Below are 15,127 nucleotides of genomic sequence, written 5' to 3' on the forward strand. Positions count from 1 at the left end.
CACTGGGGACACTGTGGAGCTGTTGTGGAGGTGCCTCAACTTTCCCAGGATCCCACTAGGATGGAAAGGGGCAGCTCAGCCTGTGTCCCAGCTGGTGTTCAGCTTCCAGGCAATGAGACAGGGTGGAGATGGCACAACAGCCTAACACCATCCTACTCCCGTGCCCATAACTGATTTGATGAAATTGGAAGAAATTGGGCAAAAATGCAACATGGGACCTGTGATCAGCCCAAACAGCTACTGTTTGGCTAAATTTGCAATACGTGGAAACAAGCCTTTTTGAGAATTTGCCAACTCACAGGCTGTTCTCATGATGTGCTGTTTACTTTCATTTGGGGAACTCATTCCCACTCCTGCCATCATTTCCCAGCAAACGAGTGTGTGGGTGGGTCCTGCCTCTGGTTTAGCACCTTGATAGCCAATGGGAACCCCTCCTCAAATTGCAGAAAATCCATCAGATCCTTGAACCCAGGAAACTGTGGGCAGACGGTAAACATTGCCTTGACTATATCTGCAGGTCTATGCTGGATCCCTCTGCCAACCTCTTGTTTGCTCAGCGGATGGAAAGCAAAGATCTCATTGCAGAGCCTGCGACAGAGCGGACAAGGGTCTTCAGCAATCCAGGATCTGGAGAAGGAGGCTGTGGCTGTCCCCGACGTCCACGTGCAGCTGGAGATATGAGGTCCCCATCTGCCCCTCCCATCCTGCTGCTCCTCATCCTGCACCTTGCAGCTGGGGTGTCCGCAGTGCCGTAAGCCCTTTCTGCGTCTGTTTTTCTGTCCATGTCTAGTGGGATGGCGTTTAGTCTTGGCTCCTTGGCGGGATATAGTGGGAAATAATCCTTCCCATGCATGTGATTGTTGGCCAGGGTGGAAATGCTCAGGCTGGTGGGTTGTCCTGCCCATGAGCATCATGGGCATGAGGACATGAGGAAGACACTTTTTACAATGAGGGTGGTAAAATACTGACCTGGGTTGCCCGGAGAGGTGGTGGATGAACCACCCCTGGAGACATCCCAGGCCAGGCTGGACGGGGCTCTGAGCAACCTGAGCTGGTGAAGATGTCCCTGCTCATGGCAGGGGGGGCACTAGGGGAGCTGGGAAGGTCCCTTCCCACCCAAACTGTTCTATCATTCTATGGACTGGGCACCTCAGGGCTGCTGGCACTGGTGGCCCTGGGATGGTCTATTGGACGTGCTGTCTTGCAGCCCATGTGTGAGCAGAACCTTGGCTTTGCTGAGCCAAGAAGTCAAAGGGAGCCCAGAAGCAGAGCAGCGAGGCTGGGGGAGGTGGCCCTGTGCCCCAGCACAGGTTTCTGTGCACCCAAGAGTTTTCAGGACCTCCATGGGGGTCTGTCCTGGGATGTGCCTCACCTGCAAGCCTCTCAGGTCAGCACTTCTCCTTGCCAGGAGTTATGTGGTCACGTCCCCAGCTGTGATCTACCACCCCCACACAGCGATGCTGTGGGTCCATCTCAGTGGTCTCCATGAGCCCGTCCACGTGACTGTACAGCTGCAGAGAGCTGACAAGAGCCATAACATCACCCTGCTGGAGAGAAAAGTCCAGGAGCCTCATCTGTACCTGGACATCGACTTCCCCGTGAGTGTTACCCACACACAGCCATAAGTGTGGAGGGGAATGCCCTGGACACCCCGGTGTCTCCAGGCAGAACAGTTTCCACCAGCTTCCCTGAGCATGGGGCTGTGGTCCCAATGGGGCTGGAAGCAAGCGTGGCTTCCCCATTTTTTGGTAGGATCTCACTCTCCACGCAGGCAAAACAACTCTAGGCTCAGCCTAGAAATAATCCTCCTCTAGCAGACCTGCAAATGAGGGTAGGGTGTTGGGGGGGATATTTATTCCCCACCCCTGGTTTGGAGAAGATGTCCCCGTGGGTGCGGAGTGCTGTGGGTCTCCAAGAGCATCCTGGTCATGGTGTGTCCCTTGTCCTCACCCCCTACTTGGTGTTTCCTCTGCCAGGCTCCAGCCCCCACCACAGACAAGGAGGAAATTGTGGACCTGCACGTTTCCATCCAGGGAGATTCCATGGATGTCTCCAAGAAGAAGAAGGTGATGCTGAGAGCCCTGAAGCCTGGGATCTTCATACAGACAGACAAGGCTGTCTACAAGCCTGGGCAGCAAGGTGAGGGAGACAGGATGGAGTATCCCACTTGGGCTGAAGGATCTGATGGGAGAGGGCTGCAGGAGGCTCAGCCTTGCTCCTGCTCTGCAGGGGAATAGGAGGGCTCATGCTGGGATGCACTGGGACCCCCAGCACTGGCCCAGGACAATGCCAGGACATGCTGCAGGCTGTTCTGCTTGGGGGGACAGCACAGCCTCCATCCACCTTCCCCATGGGAACCCCTGTCCCTGTGAATGAAGACATCACTCACTTCTGCATCCCCGTTTGCTTTTTCCAGTGAAGTTTCGCATTGTCTCTTTGGATAAAGACTTCGCTCCCAGCAATAAGAAGGTGAGAATTATAGAACCACAGAATTTTAGGGGTTGAAGGGATCTTCAAAGCTCCCCCAGTGCCACCCCTGCCATGAGCAGGGACATCTTCACCAGCTCAGGTTGCTCAGAGCCCTGTCCAGCCTGGCCTGGGATGTCTCCAGGGATGAGAGCAGGGCTGGAGAAGTGGGGAGGTGACAGGGCTCCTCTGCACAGTCTTGGCAAGCTGTGAGAGAGCTGTGTGAGTCACCCAGCACCTTTCCCCTCGGGATCCTGCCCCAGGCAGCTCTGCCCAGTGGCTGCATTCACGCACACTTCAGCCGGCTTGTTTGTTAATTGGGTGAACAGACTGAACCCAACTCAAAAATACTGTGTTCAGTATCCATGTGAGACCCCAAGGAAGGCTTTGAATGTCTCCTCTAACCATTTTCTCTTTGCCTTGCAGCTGCCCCTCGTGTTCCTGAAGGTCAGTTTGGGAGATGGAGGGAGGCTCCTGGGCACTGTGTGCTTGGGGAGGGCGGTGTGGCTGGGAAGGAGAAGCACCATGCAGCCACGGGCTGTTTCATCGCGGGGTGGTGGGGTCCCCGGGGTGCTGAAGCCACGTGTCCCTGTGTGCAGGATCCCAGCGGGAACCGCATCGCGCAGTGGCGGGAGGTGACCCCACGGCAGGGCATCGTGGACCTGTCCCTCCCGCTGGCGGCGGAGCCGGCGCTGGGCACGTATACCATCGAGGTGGAGGGGAAGAGGCATTCCTTCAGCGTGGAGGAATATGGTATGGAGGAACCCACCATGGCATGTCCTTGTGGGCAGCATGTCTTGGCAACCCCTGGCCACCCAGGCACCGTTGTCCTTGTCTTGGGAGTCACAACCCTCTCTCTTTTTGCTTTTCCATCAGTGCTGCCCAAGTTTGAGATGACCATTGATCTCCCCGCCGCGGTGCTGGAGAAGGATAAGAAGTTCCAGATGGAGATTTGTGGACGGTGAGGTCAAAGCAAGCTGTGCCAGGGAAGGGGATGGGGGATCCGACATAGTCACTGGAGCGAGTTGAGGGAAGGGAACGGAGCTGGTGAGAGGCTGGAGCACAAGTGTGATGGGAGCGGCTGAGGGGGGTTCAGCTGGAGAACAGGAGCTGAGGGGAGACCTTCTGATCTCTGAACTGCCTGAAAGGAGCTTGGAGCCAGGGGGGTCGGGCTCTGCTCCCCAGGAACAAGCGCCAGGAGCAGAGGAAACAGCCTCAAGTTGCGCCAGGGGAGGTTGAGGTTGGATGTGGGGAACAATTTCTTCCCCAAAGGGCTGTGGGGCATTGGAACAGGCTGCCCAGGGCAGTGCTGGAGTCACCATCCCTGGAGGGGTTGAACAGGCGGAGATGTGGTTCTCAGGGACATGGGGCAGTGCCAGGGGTGGGTTAATGGTGATGATCTTGAGGGTCTTTTCCCATCCAAAATGATTCTGTGATTCTGTGATGTGGTCTGTCAGGAACACCCTCACCACCCTCCACTCAACAGGTACACCTACGGGAAACCCGTCCAGGGGAAGGTCCAGGCCAGCCTGTGCCAGCCCCACAGCTTTTCCGTTGGTGCCTGGGTAGGGAAGAACTGCATCCAGATTGGGGGGCAGGTGAGCACTGCTGGGGTTGTGGGTATCACTGGGACAGCCCCTCCCTGGGACTGCTGCTAATGTGGCTGACTCCATCCCTCCAGACCAAGAAGAATGGCTGCTTTTCGACAGAAGTTTTGTTGGCTGCCTTCAGCCTGACCAGCTCCATGTATCAGAAGCAGTTCCAGGTCCAGGCGTCACTGGTGGAGGACGGGACGGGTAGGTTCAGGGGCCTTCTCCTGCCTGGGCACAGGCATTGCCGCTGGTGCAGGGTTTTGGTTCATCCCTATGTGCACCTGAGCGCAGGAGGCACGGGGGTGTTGATCTTCTCTGGGGAAGCCCAAAAGCAAAGCTGTGATTTAGGGGTGCACCTGTGCAGGGACCAGGTCCAGGTGGGGATATGAGCCAGGTCAGTACTTTTAATTCTGACCAGAGAAACACCTCTTTCTTTCTTTCTCATCTTTCCCTCTTTCCCTTTCTCTCTTTTTCTTTTATCTTGTTTTCTCTTTTTTCTTCCCCTTTCCCTTCCCCTTTCCCTTCCCCTTTCCCTTCCCCTTTCCCTTCCCCTTTCCCTTCCCCTTTCCCTTCCCCTTTCCCTTCCCCTTTCCCTTCCCCTTTCCCTTCCCCTTTCCCTTCCCCTTCCCCTTCCCCTTCCCCTTCCCCTTCCCCTTCCCCTTCCCCTTCCCCTTCCCCTTCCCCTTCCCCTTCCCCTTCCCCTTCCCCTTTCCCTTTCCGTTCCCCTTTCCGTTCCCCTTTCCCTTCCCTTTCCTGCCTTTCTCTATCATCTCTTTCTTTCTCCTTCTTTCTCCCTCTCTTTCTTTCTCCTTCTCTTTCTCCCTCTCTTTCTTTCTCCTTCTCTTTCTCCCTCTCTTTCTTTCTCTCTCTCTTTCTCTTTCTTTTTCTTCCTCCCTTACTCCCTCCCTCCCTCCCCAGGGTTGTCCCTGGGCCCACCAGCACCAACGTGGCCCTGGATCATGGTTCTTTGGTAGAGTGCCTTTTCTGAAGTCTCTGCAACCAGCTGCATCTTGGTTTTGGGTTTAAGACACACCGTAGAGGTTTTACTCCTCTTATAGGAGGTGCAAACAGTGCTCAAAGCTGCCGGCTGAGGGAAAGCCTAAAATGTCCATTTCTGCACCGTGAAGAGGGAGCCGGCAGCAGCTGAACTGTGTCCCCCCAACACCCTCAGCTCCCTGCTCCCTCTCCACAGGGCTGGAGCTGAAAAACACCAAGAGCTGCAAGATTTTACCTGAAATCTTCACCGTCACCTTTGAAAACATGGATGATTTCTACAAGCCTGGCATCCCCTACACTGGGATGGTAACAGGGGGGTCCCCAAAGCTCTGGGGCTCCACTGCACCCAGTCGTGCTCCTGCTGACCCCCCAGTCCTGTTCTCCCACCCCAAACTGGAGCATCTCCCCTTTCCCTGGTGCAGATGCTGCTGAAGGGAGCTGACGGCTCCGTGCTGCCGGAGAAGCAGCTCTTGCTCATCGTTAGCCAGATGGGACAAGATACAAGACGGACCCTCCTGACAGACAGATCAGGGAGAGCCTCCTTTGAGCTGGAAACCTCTGGTTGGAGTGGCACGGTCACCCTGCATGTAAGGGACTCGTCTCCCACCCTTTGGGGGTCCCTGTGCTGCTTTCTCCAGCAATACAGGGCTGGGCACCTCTCCAAGAACCTGCATCAGTGGTGCCCAGTGTTGGGACCAGCACCTTGTGGATTATGGATGGCTTCACCACCTTGAGTTTCCATCACTCAGGGTCAAGTCAATGAGACAGCTGACACCCAGAATGGTGGCTCGACGCCCATCTACCAAAAAGCCTACACGTCTATCCGCCCTTTCTTCTCGGAGAGCAGGAGCTTCCTGCGGATCCGCCACCTGAATGGCAAGCTGCCCTGTGGCCAACCCCAGCAGCTCTGGGTGGACTTCATCTTCAGCAAGGAGGCCTTGGGGACCCAGCTGGAGAGCCTGGATGTGGTTTTCCTGGTGAGTCCTGGCCTGGGGAGGGAGGACAGCAGGTGTTAGGGTGTTTGCGTGCCTAGGACCACATCTACACACACATTTGTGATTGTGTACCAGAGGCCAAGACAATGAGCTAGACTGAGAGATCTACGCTTGTTAGTAGAGGTGTCTGCTGGCACTGTTGGACCTGCATGCTAATGGGAGATGTTGGGCAGGCTGGAGACTGGGCAAGGTCAAAAAGCATCCTGACACTCTCACCCTTGGGTCCATCCTCCATCAGGGCATTTATTTCCACACGAAGCATCAGTTTTGTTGTTCCCATCTCCCCCTCTGCAGGTCCTGGCCAAGGGAACCATCGTCACCGTCCTCAGGAAGGAGTTGCCTGCAGAGGCTGGTAGGTGCTGAGGTGTACATGAGTTGTGCAGGGCTCTGGTCTCCATGCCTGGTCCTCATCTCCCCTCCTGTCCCATGGCTCAGGGTTGAGAGGTTCCTTCTCCCTGGAGCTGCCCATCGGTCTCAAGCTGGCACCCGCAGCCAAGGTGCTGGGCTACGTGCTGCTGCCCAACGGCGAGATGGTGGCTGACAGCACCGAGCTCAAGGTGGACAAGTGCTTCCCCAGCAAGGTGAGCAGAGGCTGCTGGAGTTGAGGGAATCGCTCCTTGGCTTGGCCATAGTTGCACGCCCTGAGGTTCATCCTGTTCCAAATGTATCACAGCATCAAGGTCTCTTCAACCCATGCTCTGATACTCAAACCCTCGAGTTTGATTTTATCCTTGTCTACAATTATTTTGGCTGAAAAGGACCTTCAAGATCATCGAGTCCAACTGTTACCCCACCCCTGGCATTACCCCATATCCCTGAGAACCTCATGTCCATCTGTCCAATGCTCCAGGGATGGTGACCCCATCACTGCCCTGGGCAGCCTGTTCCAATGCCTAACAACCATTTCTGGGAAGAAGAGACCTCCATGTCTGTGGCTTTGTCCTGCTCCTCCACGGGAGGTGGCTTCCCCCTCCTGCCCTTGCTCCCTGATGCCCCTGTCCCTCTCCAGGTGAAGATGGCTTTTTCGGAGGACAGGGCTCTGCCTGGCTCGGTGCTGCAGCTGGAGCTGGATGCTGCCCCGGGGTCCCTGTGTGCCATTCGTGCTGTGGACCGCAGCGTGCTTCTCTTGAAGCCTGAAGCTGAGCTCAATGCGGAGGCGGTGAGTGGTGGCAATGCCCAGGGCCCCTTCTGCAGCGCAGGGACCAGCCAGGGATGCTGGGGGGAGAGATGAAGAGATGACATTGGCTTGGACCTCCCATATAGGGACTCAGCGCTGTGGTGGCTCCTGGACAGTCCTGCTCCTGCGCAGGGGGAGGTGCCTGGATGGTTTTGTACCTAAGACACAGGTTTCTTCCCAGGTCTACGAAGTACTCCCTGAATTTGACTACCCTGGAAGCATTCGAGACCCACCACTCTGTCCAAAATCTTTCTGGGACACTGACATTCCCATCATCCCACCTGTACCGGGAGAGCGAGAACTCTTTTATATTGGAAGGAGATATCACTTCCCTTCACATTTTGGGAGGACTTCCCAGATGAACACCTACAAGTTATTTCAGGTAAAGGTCCTGCCCAACTGTATCTGCTGGTTCCTCTTCATGCAGGAGCCAAGAAACCACAGCAACGTTTTGTGAAAGCAACATTCATGGCAAATGTCTCTACTGCGGACCCCAGGCTCTGGTCCTTCCCCACTTATCTTCTTCTGCAGCCTCGTGACTCTTTCCTGCAGGAATGAGGATGTTCCCCCTGCTGGGTTTCAGAGATGGACAATCTCTTTTCTTTTTCACAGAATGCAGCATTGAAACTTTTCACCAATGCCAAGACCAGCGATGCTTGCAAGAGGAGGTTCAGCATCATGACTCACGGTTCCCAAGGTCCCAGAGGTCAGCATGGCACTTGTGAGAAAAGAGCAAAGAGCTGGTGCCCAGTGATAGCTCCTGTGTCCTCAAGGGGACTTGGAGCCATCCTGAAAACCTCCTCAGCATCAAAGCGATTGAAGAGGATTGAAAAGGATTTCGGCCACCATTGGGCTGGCTGCAGGTGACGTCCAGCTAAGATGCAGAGACCTGTGGATGCTAATTTCTGCTCTGCCTTTTCCAGGTGGCTTTCCTATCCCTGTTGGTGACTATTTGTGGAAAGAAACTGATGTGCCAATAGCAATGTATCTTGATGTGCCAAACATTGCTGTCCAGGAAGAGCCAGCGGCACCTCGGACGTATTTCCCAGAGACGTGGCTGTGGGATATGGTCCCCGTGGGGTGAGTGAGGAAGGTCCTAATGGGGATGGTCCTCTCCCCACCTCCCGTCCTGCGAGGAGGGAGGTTGAGCATCTCAGAACAGTTCCTTCTCCCATGAGGAAAGAGTCAGCCCAGCTGGAGATGGCACCAGCTGTGGGTGAACGTGGTGGGATGGCCTCATGGTGTTCTCCATCCCGCAGAGAGGGTGGCTCTGCAGAGGTGACGGTGACAGTACCCGATGCCATCACCAAGTGGGAAGCCGGGATGTTCTGCATGTCCCCGCAGGGCTTGGGGCTGGCCCCGGCCACCACCCTCACGGCCTTCAAGCCCTTCTTCGTGGAGCTGTCCCTGCCCTACGCTGTGGTCCGCCACGAAGCCTTCACCCTCGTGGCTACCGTCTTCAACTACCTGCGGCAGTGCCTGCGGGTGAGCGGGGCTGGGGAGGGGGCCCTGGGGTGGGGGTCTGGCCGGGGCTGATGGAGCCGTGGCTGTGGTCTGGCAGGTTCAGGTGACACTGGCAGAGACGGCGGAGCTGGAGGTGTCGGCGAGTATGGATGAGGTGTACGGTGGTTGCATCTGCGCAGATGAAGCGAGGACCTTCCGATGGGGCGTGCGAGCCACCAGCCTGGGTACCGAGCACCAGGGCCATGCGGGGACCCCTGCCCTGCTGCTTGGGGACCCCCTTGGAGGATGCGGTGGGCAGGGAGGGTGGGAGTAAATGCAAGGCCACCTAGCAAGCTCTCCACTCCATGCACTCCCACCCTCCCCATTGCCCCCAGCACTTCTCCACAACCTGGTGACCCCCATCCCAAAGCAGTCAGCCCCGCACAAAACCCCAAGGCTGATGGAGGCCCATGGGACCACAGTGGGGGCTCTGTGGGGACTGAGTGCTCCCCTTGCTTCTGCAGGGGAGGTGAACATCACCGTCAGTACCGAGGCCCTCAGCTCTGAGGAGCTCTGCGGCAATGAGATGCCTGTGGTGCCAGCCCAGGGGCGCATGGACACCGTGATAAAGCCCTTGCTGGTGCAGGTCGGATGTTATGGACAAGTGGGATGGGTTTGGGATGGGGTCTGAGAAGCCCTTGGGCTGTAGAGGGAGGACCAGGAGTGGGACAGCACCCAGCCCCAAGCCTGGGCTGCAGGGGTGACCCTGGGGGACATGAGGACACGGCTGGCCCCTTCTTCTGACTTCCCTTTGTTGCTGCTTCCCCACAGCCCGGAGGGATCCTGGTGGAGAAGGCGCACAACTCCCTGCTCTGCCAGGAAGGTAGGACCAGCCAGGGGTGTCCAGCAGTGCTGTGGGGACACTGGTAGGAAGGGCCACCAGGCCAAGGAGCCAAGGACCAGGGTCCATACACACTCTTGGCCGAGATGCTCCAAGCCAATCTCGAGGCCACAGGCCCAGAGAGTGCTGGTGAATGGGGCTGCATCCAGCTGGCGGCCAGTCACTAGTGGTGTTCCCCAGGGGTCAGTGTTGGGTCCAGTCCTGTTTAACATCTTTATTGACTATTTAGATGAGGGGATTGAGACCATCATCAGCAAATTTGCTGATGACACCAAGTTGGGAGGGAGTGTCGACCTGCTGGAAGGCAGGAGGGCTCTGCAGAGGGATCTGGATAGACTGGAAAAATGGGCTGATTCCAATGGGATGAAGTTCAATAAGGCCAAATGCCGGGTGCTGCACTTTGGTCACAACAACCCCCTGCAGCGCTCCAGGCTGGGCACAGAGTGGCTGCAGAGCAGTCAGACAGAAAGGGACCTGGGGGGACTGATGGACAGGAAGCTCAACATGAGCCAACACTGTGCCCAGGTGGCCAAGAAGGCCAATGGAATCCTGTCTTGTATCAAAAACAGCGTGGTCAGCAGGACAAGTGAAGTGATCCTGCATTGGTGAGGCCACACCTGGAGTATTGTGTTCAGTTCTGGGCCCCTCAGTTCAGGAAAGAGATTGAAGTGCTGGAGCGGGTCCAGAGAAGAGCAACAAGACTGGTGAAGGGACTTGAACATAAGACCTATGAGGAGAGGCTGAGGGAGCTGGGCTTGTTTAGTCTAGAGAAGAGGAGGCTTAGAGCTGAGCTCAGCACTCTCTATAACTACCTGAAGGGCAGTTCTAGCCAGGTGGGGATTGGTCTCTTCTCCCAGGCAGTCAGCAATAGGACAAGGGGGTATGGGCTTCAACTCTACCAGGGGAAATTTAGGCTGGATATTAGAAAGAAATTCTTTACAGAGAGAGTGGTCAGGCATTGGAATGACCTGCCCAGGGAGGTAGTGGACTCGCCGTCCCTAGAGGTTTTTAAACTGAGATTGGACATGGCACTTAGTGCCATGATCTAGTAAACGGACTGGAGTTGGACCAAGGGTTGGACTGGATGATCTCTGAGGTCTTTTCCAACCCAGTCGATTCTGTGATTCTGTGTGATTCTGTGGGAGTCAGAGCAGGAAGGGGGTGGGTGAGGGGGCCATGGGGCCAGGCCAGGAGGAGCTGAGTGTCCCCAGCTGGGTGTCATCGTTCTCCACAGTCACTGAAAAAATCTCTCTGGAGGTTCCTGAAAACATCTTGGAGAGCTCCCAGAGAGCCCACGTCACTGTGATGGGTAAGGGGCATGCAGGGGACACGGGACCAGCTGCAGCAGGGAGGCTGCAGAGCTCCACCCGAAGATGAGACAGGAGGGGATATGGTGGGCGTAGCTGATGACGATGCCCCTCGTGTTCCCCTGGGGCAGGTGACATCATGGGCAACGCTCTTCAGAATGTGGACCGCCTCCTGGCCATGCCCTATGGCTGTGGGGAGCAGAACATGGTCCGCTTCGCCCCCAACATCTACATCCAGCAGTACCTGGAGAAGAGTGGGCAGCTGCACCCCGACATCCGTGCCAGGGCACAGGGATTCCTGCAGAGTGGTGAGTGTCCCCAAAGACATGGACCTGCTGGAGAGGGGCCTTTCTGCTGAGGGACAACCACCACCCCATATCTCCCCTCCCCATTTCCTACCTGCCCTGGGGTGCATCTGGGCTCCAGGCTGCCTCTGGCATATAAAAACCACCCTGTAAAGACTCGTCCCCACCTCCTCCCCACAGGGTACCAGCGAGAGCTGCTCTACAAACACAATGATGGCTCTTACAGCGCCTTTGGGAAAAGCGATCCCAGCGGCAACACCTGGTGAGGACAACATGGGGCTTGGACAGGCTGGGCAGGGGCATCTGCCTGGGTCCCAGGGCTCCTCCTGCTGCTAAGTGTACCCAAGTCCCAGCCTTCTGTCCCTCCAATGTTTCTCTGGCTTGCAGGCTGACAGCATTTGTCCTCAAGTCCTTTGGGCAAGCCAGAGCCTACGTGGCCATCGAGGAGCGGCACATCACGGACGCGCTGAGCTGGCTGCAGAAGAAGCAGCTGGGAACGGGCTGTTTCCTCAGCGTGGGGACGCTCTTCAACAACGCCCTGCAGGTGGGTAGGTGGGGGAATTCAGTGATTGTCCCCCTGTGCTGGGCACTGGGGAGGCCAAACCTCAAATCCTGGGGTCAGTTTTTGGCCCTTCACAACAAGAAAGCCCTTGAGATGCTGGAGCAAGTTGAGAAAAGGGAACAGAGCTCCATGGAGTCACCATCCCCGGAGGGGCTGGAGAGATGGAGATGAGGTTCTCAAGGACATGGGGTATTGCCAGTGGTGGGTTAATGGCTGGACTCTTCCAACCAAAATGTCTCAATGATTCTTGATTCTATGATATGGGGGCTGAGTAGCCCCCAGCATGTTCCTGGTCTCGGCAGTGGGGCAGTTCCTGTACCAGTGGTACAGCATGGCTGGACTCATCTCCACCGTCTCCTTTGCAGGGTGGTGTCTCGGACGAGCTCTCGCTATCAGCTTATGTCACGGCTGCGATGCTGGAGCTGGGACTGTCCCCAACGGTGAGGATGACCCCATCTTCCATGGGGGGGCTGCTGCAGTGGGGACGGGTGCTGGGGCAGGGGGTCTGGCTGTGTCAACCCACCTCCTTGCCACACCTGGGTGCCGCTGGTCCCACTGGGCAGAAGTGGGGTCTTCGAGCGATGCCTATGCCCATGGGCTGGTTCCTGACCCCGATCCTGTGCTAGGACCCGACGGTGAGCTCAGCCCTGCGGTGCCTGGAGGCTGCGGCCACGGACGACCTCTACACGCAGGCACTGCTCGCCTACGTCTTGGGGCTGGCGGGACGGGGGGAGCAGCAGCGAACGCGGTTGCAGAGCCTGGCCCAGCACAGTGTCAGCACAGGTACCCCCTAACAAACGCATCATCTCTGGGTGATGCCACCCCCTGCCTGGGTCACCCCATCCCACCCCAGCACCCCCGGAGCGAGGGGCTGGGCTCATCTCCCATCTCTCCCAGAGGGGCAGCTCCACTGGCAGAGGAAGGGGAAGGCTCTGCCCCCATCGCAGCCCTCCTGGGCGGCCGCCGCGCCAGCAGAGGTGGAGATGACTGCCTATGTCCTCCTGGCCTACCTGTCCCAGCCCCAAGTGTCCTCTGCCGATATGGGGACTGCATCCCGGATTGTCCGCTGGCTCAGCAAGCAGCAGAATCCCTATGGGGGCTTCGCCTCCACGCAGGTACCAGTACCAGGGTTCATGGGGTGGCTCCATGTGTCCCCCCACCCTGTGGCTGCGATTAGGGGTGACCCCGACTTGGTGCTTTCATAGTCATCGAATGTCCTCAGTTGGAAGGGACACAAAAGGATGATCAAGTCCAACTTGTGTCCCTGCACAGGACAACCCTTTTCCAACCAAAATGGTTCTATGATTCTATGACTTTAGCCACTCCTCATATGGCTTCTTCTCCCTTCCCTCCACCAACTCTCTCCATGCCCAGGACACTGTGGTGGCCCTGCAAGCTCTGGCCAAATATGCCGCCCTGACATACGGCAGCAATGGAGACTTGGTGGTGACAGTGACGTCCCCGGCGGGCACTGCGCAGGACTTTGTGCTGAACAACAGCAACCGGCTGGTGGTGCAGCAGGCAGCGCTGCCGGAGCTGCCAGGGCTGTACGGAGTGCGAGCCCGTGGGCAGGGCTGTGCCCTGGTGCAGGTGGGTACAGCCAGGGGTCCCTGTCCCTTTGTGAGATCCGCTTGGTGGCTCTGACCCCCCCGTGTCATCCCAGCTGACCCTGCGCTATAATGTGCCACCTCCTCCGAGCACGGGGACGTTCGACCTCCATGTGGAGACAGAGCCCAAGGAGTGCCAGGGGGATGCCAGCACCCGCTTCCACCTCATCCTCCGCGCACGGTAGGGGCTGGGGCTGCCCCCTGGGTTTGGGGGGGCCAGGAGCAGCCAAGTACGGAGGGCAGACCCCAACCCTCCCTGGGGCTCTGCCCTGTCAGGTACACTGGGGAGCGTCCAGCCACTAACATGGTTGTCATTGAGGCCAAACTGCCATCTGGCTACATCCCGGACAAGAGCTCCGTGGTGGAGGTGAGGAGCCGCTGGGACACCCTCCACTGCATTGGGTCTGTCCCTCGGGGGCAGTGGGACACAGAGGGACCCCCATTTGGGATGCCGGTCCCATCTGGGGAACCCACTACCCATCCTGAGCCGTGTCCCTCCAGCTGAAGAGGCAGAAGCTGGTGAAGAAGGTGGAGGTGGAGCCTGACCAGGTGACAATTTACCTGGACCAGGTAAGTGTGGCATGGGGACAGGAGCCAGACCCCATGTGCCAGGACATGGGGATACTTCCCCATCGTGGATGGTGGCACCTCACCCTTGGGCTGTCTCCACAGCTGACGAAGGAGGAGGAGACCTTCACCTTCGCAGCCAGGCAGGACTTCCCGGTGAGGAACCTCCAGCCAGCAACTGTGACGCTGTACGACTACTATGAGACAGGTGAGCCCCGTCGGGGACATGGCCCCACTGCCCCCCCTTGCACCCCTGTGCCCCAGAACGGGGCTGGCTGGACACCTGGTTTCACATTGACGAGCTTTGGCTTGTTAATGGGAATGTCTTGGCTTGAGCCCGTTGGTCACCACCCTTCCCGTTGCAGGTGACCGCGTGGATGTTGCCTACAGTGCGCCTTGCAGCTCAGGTAAGGACAGAGGGGTCACCCGCACATCGGAACTCTGGTGGGGACCCCAAAGGGCCAAGCTGGGCTGTGCCACGCCCCTGGGGACAGGGGGCAGGGATGGGATGGGGGAACCCAGGAACCCCAGACTGATCAACAAGGACTTGCTGGCCAGTTATTGGGGGCTGGAGATCGGGGAGGATCCAGGTGTCCAGGAGTTGTGCCTCTTTCGGGGGGCTCAGCCCCCCTGTCAGCCCTGCCCACCCTCCTGTGCACCCTATGGAACTCCCAGCCGGCGGTTTGGGGTGTCATGGGGGACGGAGCTCAGCACGGGGGATGGGGCGCTGAGGGGATTCTGCTCACAGCACCTCTGTTTGGTTTTGAAGAGCATGACGGGCAGAACTTCTAGCACCACCTGAAGCAGCTGCTTTGTGAAGCCGCATCACTGAATCATTTCGGTTGGAAAAGACCCTCAAGATCATAGAGTCCAACCGTTCCACCACCCCTGGCACTGCCCCATGTCCCCCTCCCACCACCCCAGGGAGCTCTGGGGCACCAGGTCTGGCATCTCCCCTTGTCATGGGACTGAAACCTTCCTCCTGTCACAGCAACCGGTCCACTCCGAGCAGGTCCCCACCACCACTCAACCCACCCCCCTTTTGGGCACTAACATGGTGCCACTGTCACCAAGAGGGACCTGGGGACACCTCTGCAAATCGAACAGATTCAGGTGTTGACAGAGAAGCCGCAGCCCCCACCCTGGGTCTAAATAAATGAATTTTCTCAAGTGTGTGTTTTCTCTTGCTCTTCTCTTAAACTTGCAGGG

The 15,127-nt window shown here is 57.5% G+C and overlaps 1 protein-coding gene across 1 annotated transcript; it reads left to right on the forward strand.

The window, feature by feature from the left end:
* Positions 1 to 487: 487 nt before the first annotated feature.
* LOC102084914 (alpha-2-macroglobulin-like protein 1) lies at positions 488 to 15,088 on the forward strand. The gene is made up of 36 exons (XM_065039772.1): positions 488 to 751; positions 1,409 to 1,598; positions 1,977 to 2,139; positions 2,417 to 2,469; positions 2,893 to 2,913; positions 3,066 to 3,219; positions 3,343 to 3,427; positions 3,953 to 4,064; positions 4,148 to 4,262; positions 5,251 to 5,360; positions 5,477 to 5,641; positions 5,804 to 6,031; positions 6,344 to 6,401; positions 6,485 to 6,630; positions 7,059 to 7,208; positions 7,408 to 7,608; positions 7,839 to 7,932; positions 8,150 to 8,306; positions 8,486 to 8,711; positions 8,788 to 8,914; positions 9,194 to 9,315; positions 9,501 to 9,552; positions 10,805 to 10,879; positions 11,009 to 11,185; positions 11,363 to 11,444; positions 11,570 to 11,726; positions 12,110 to 12,184; positions 12,371 to 12,527; positions 12,642 to 12,859; positions 13,119 to 13,334; positions 13,408 to 13,532; positions 13,628 to 13,718; positions 13,853 to 13,921; positions 14,024 to 14,126; positions 14,284 to 14,325; positions 14,688 to 15,088. Exons 1-36 carry the CDS (start codon positions 522 to 524, stop codon positions 14,708 to 14,710), a joined length of 4,569 nt encoding a protein of 1,522 aa, XP_064895844.1. The 5' UTR covers positions 488 to 521; the 3' UTR covers positions 14,711 to 15,088.
* Positions 15,089 to 15,127: the final 39 nt, after the last annotated feature.

Source organism: Columba livia, chromosome 23 (assembly GCF_036013475.1).
Source record: "Columba livia isolate bColLiv1 breed racing homer chromosome 23, bColLiv1.pat.W.v2, whole genome shotgun sequence".
NCBI lineage: Eukaryota > Metazoa > Chordata > Aves > Columbiformes > Columbidae > Columba > Columba livia.

What these genes read in the sequence shown, in the direction of transcription:
- LOC102084914 (XM_065039772.1), top strand. Translation starts at nt 522, where the DNA reads ATGCTGGATCCCTCTGCCAACCTCTTGTTTGCTCAGCGGATGGAAAGC. An exon ending in ACAAGTGCTTCCCCAGCAAG is followed by an intron (nt 6,631 to 7,058) that starts GTGAGCAGAGGC and finishes GTCCCTCTCCAG; the next exon opens with GTGAAGATGGCTTTTTCGGA. An exon ending in AGCTGGGACTGTCCCCAACG is followed by an intron (nt 12,185 to 12,370) that starts GTGAGGATGACC and finishes ATCCTGTGCTAG; the next exon opens with GACCCGACGGTGAGCTCAGC.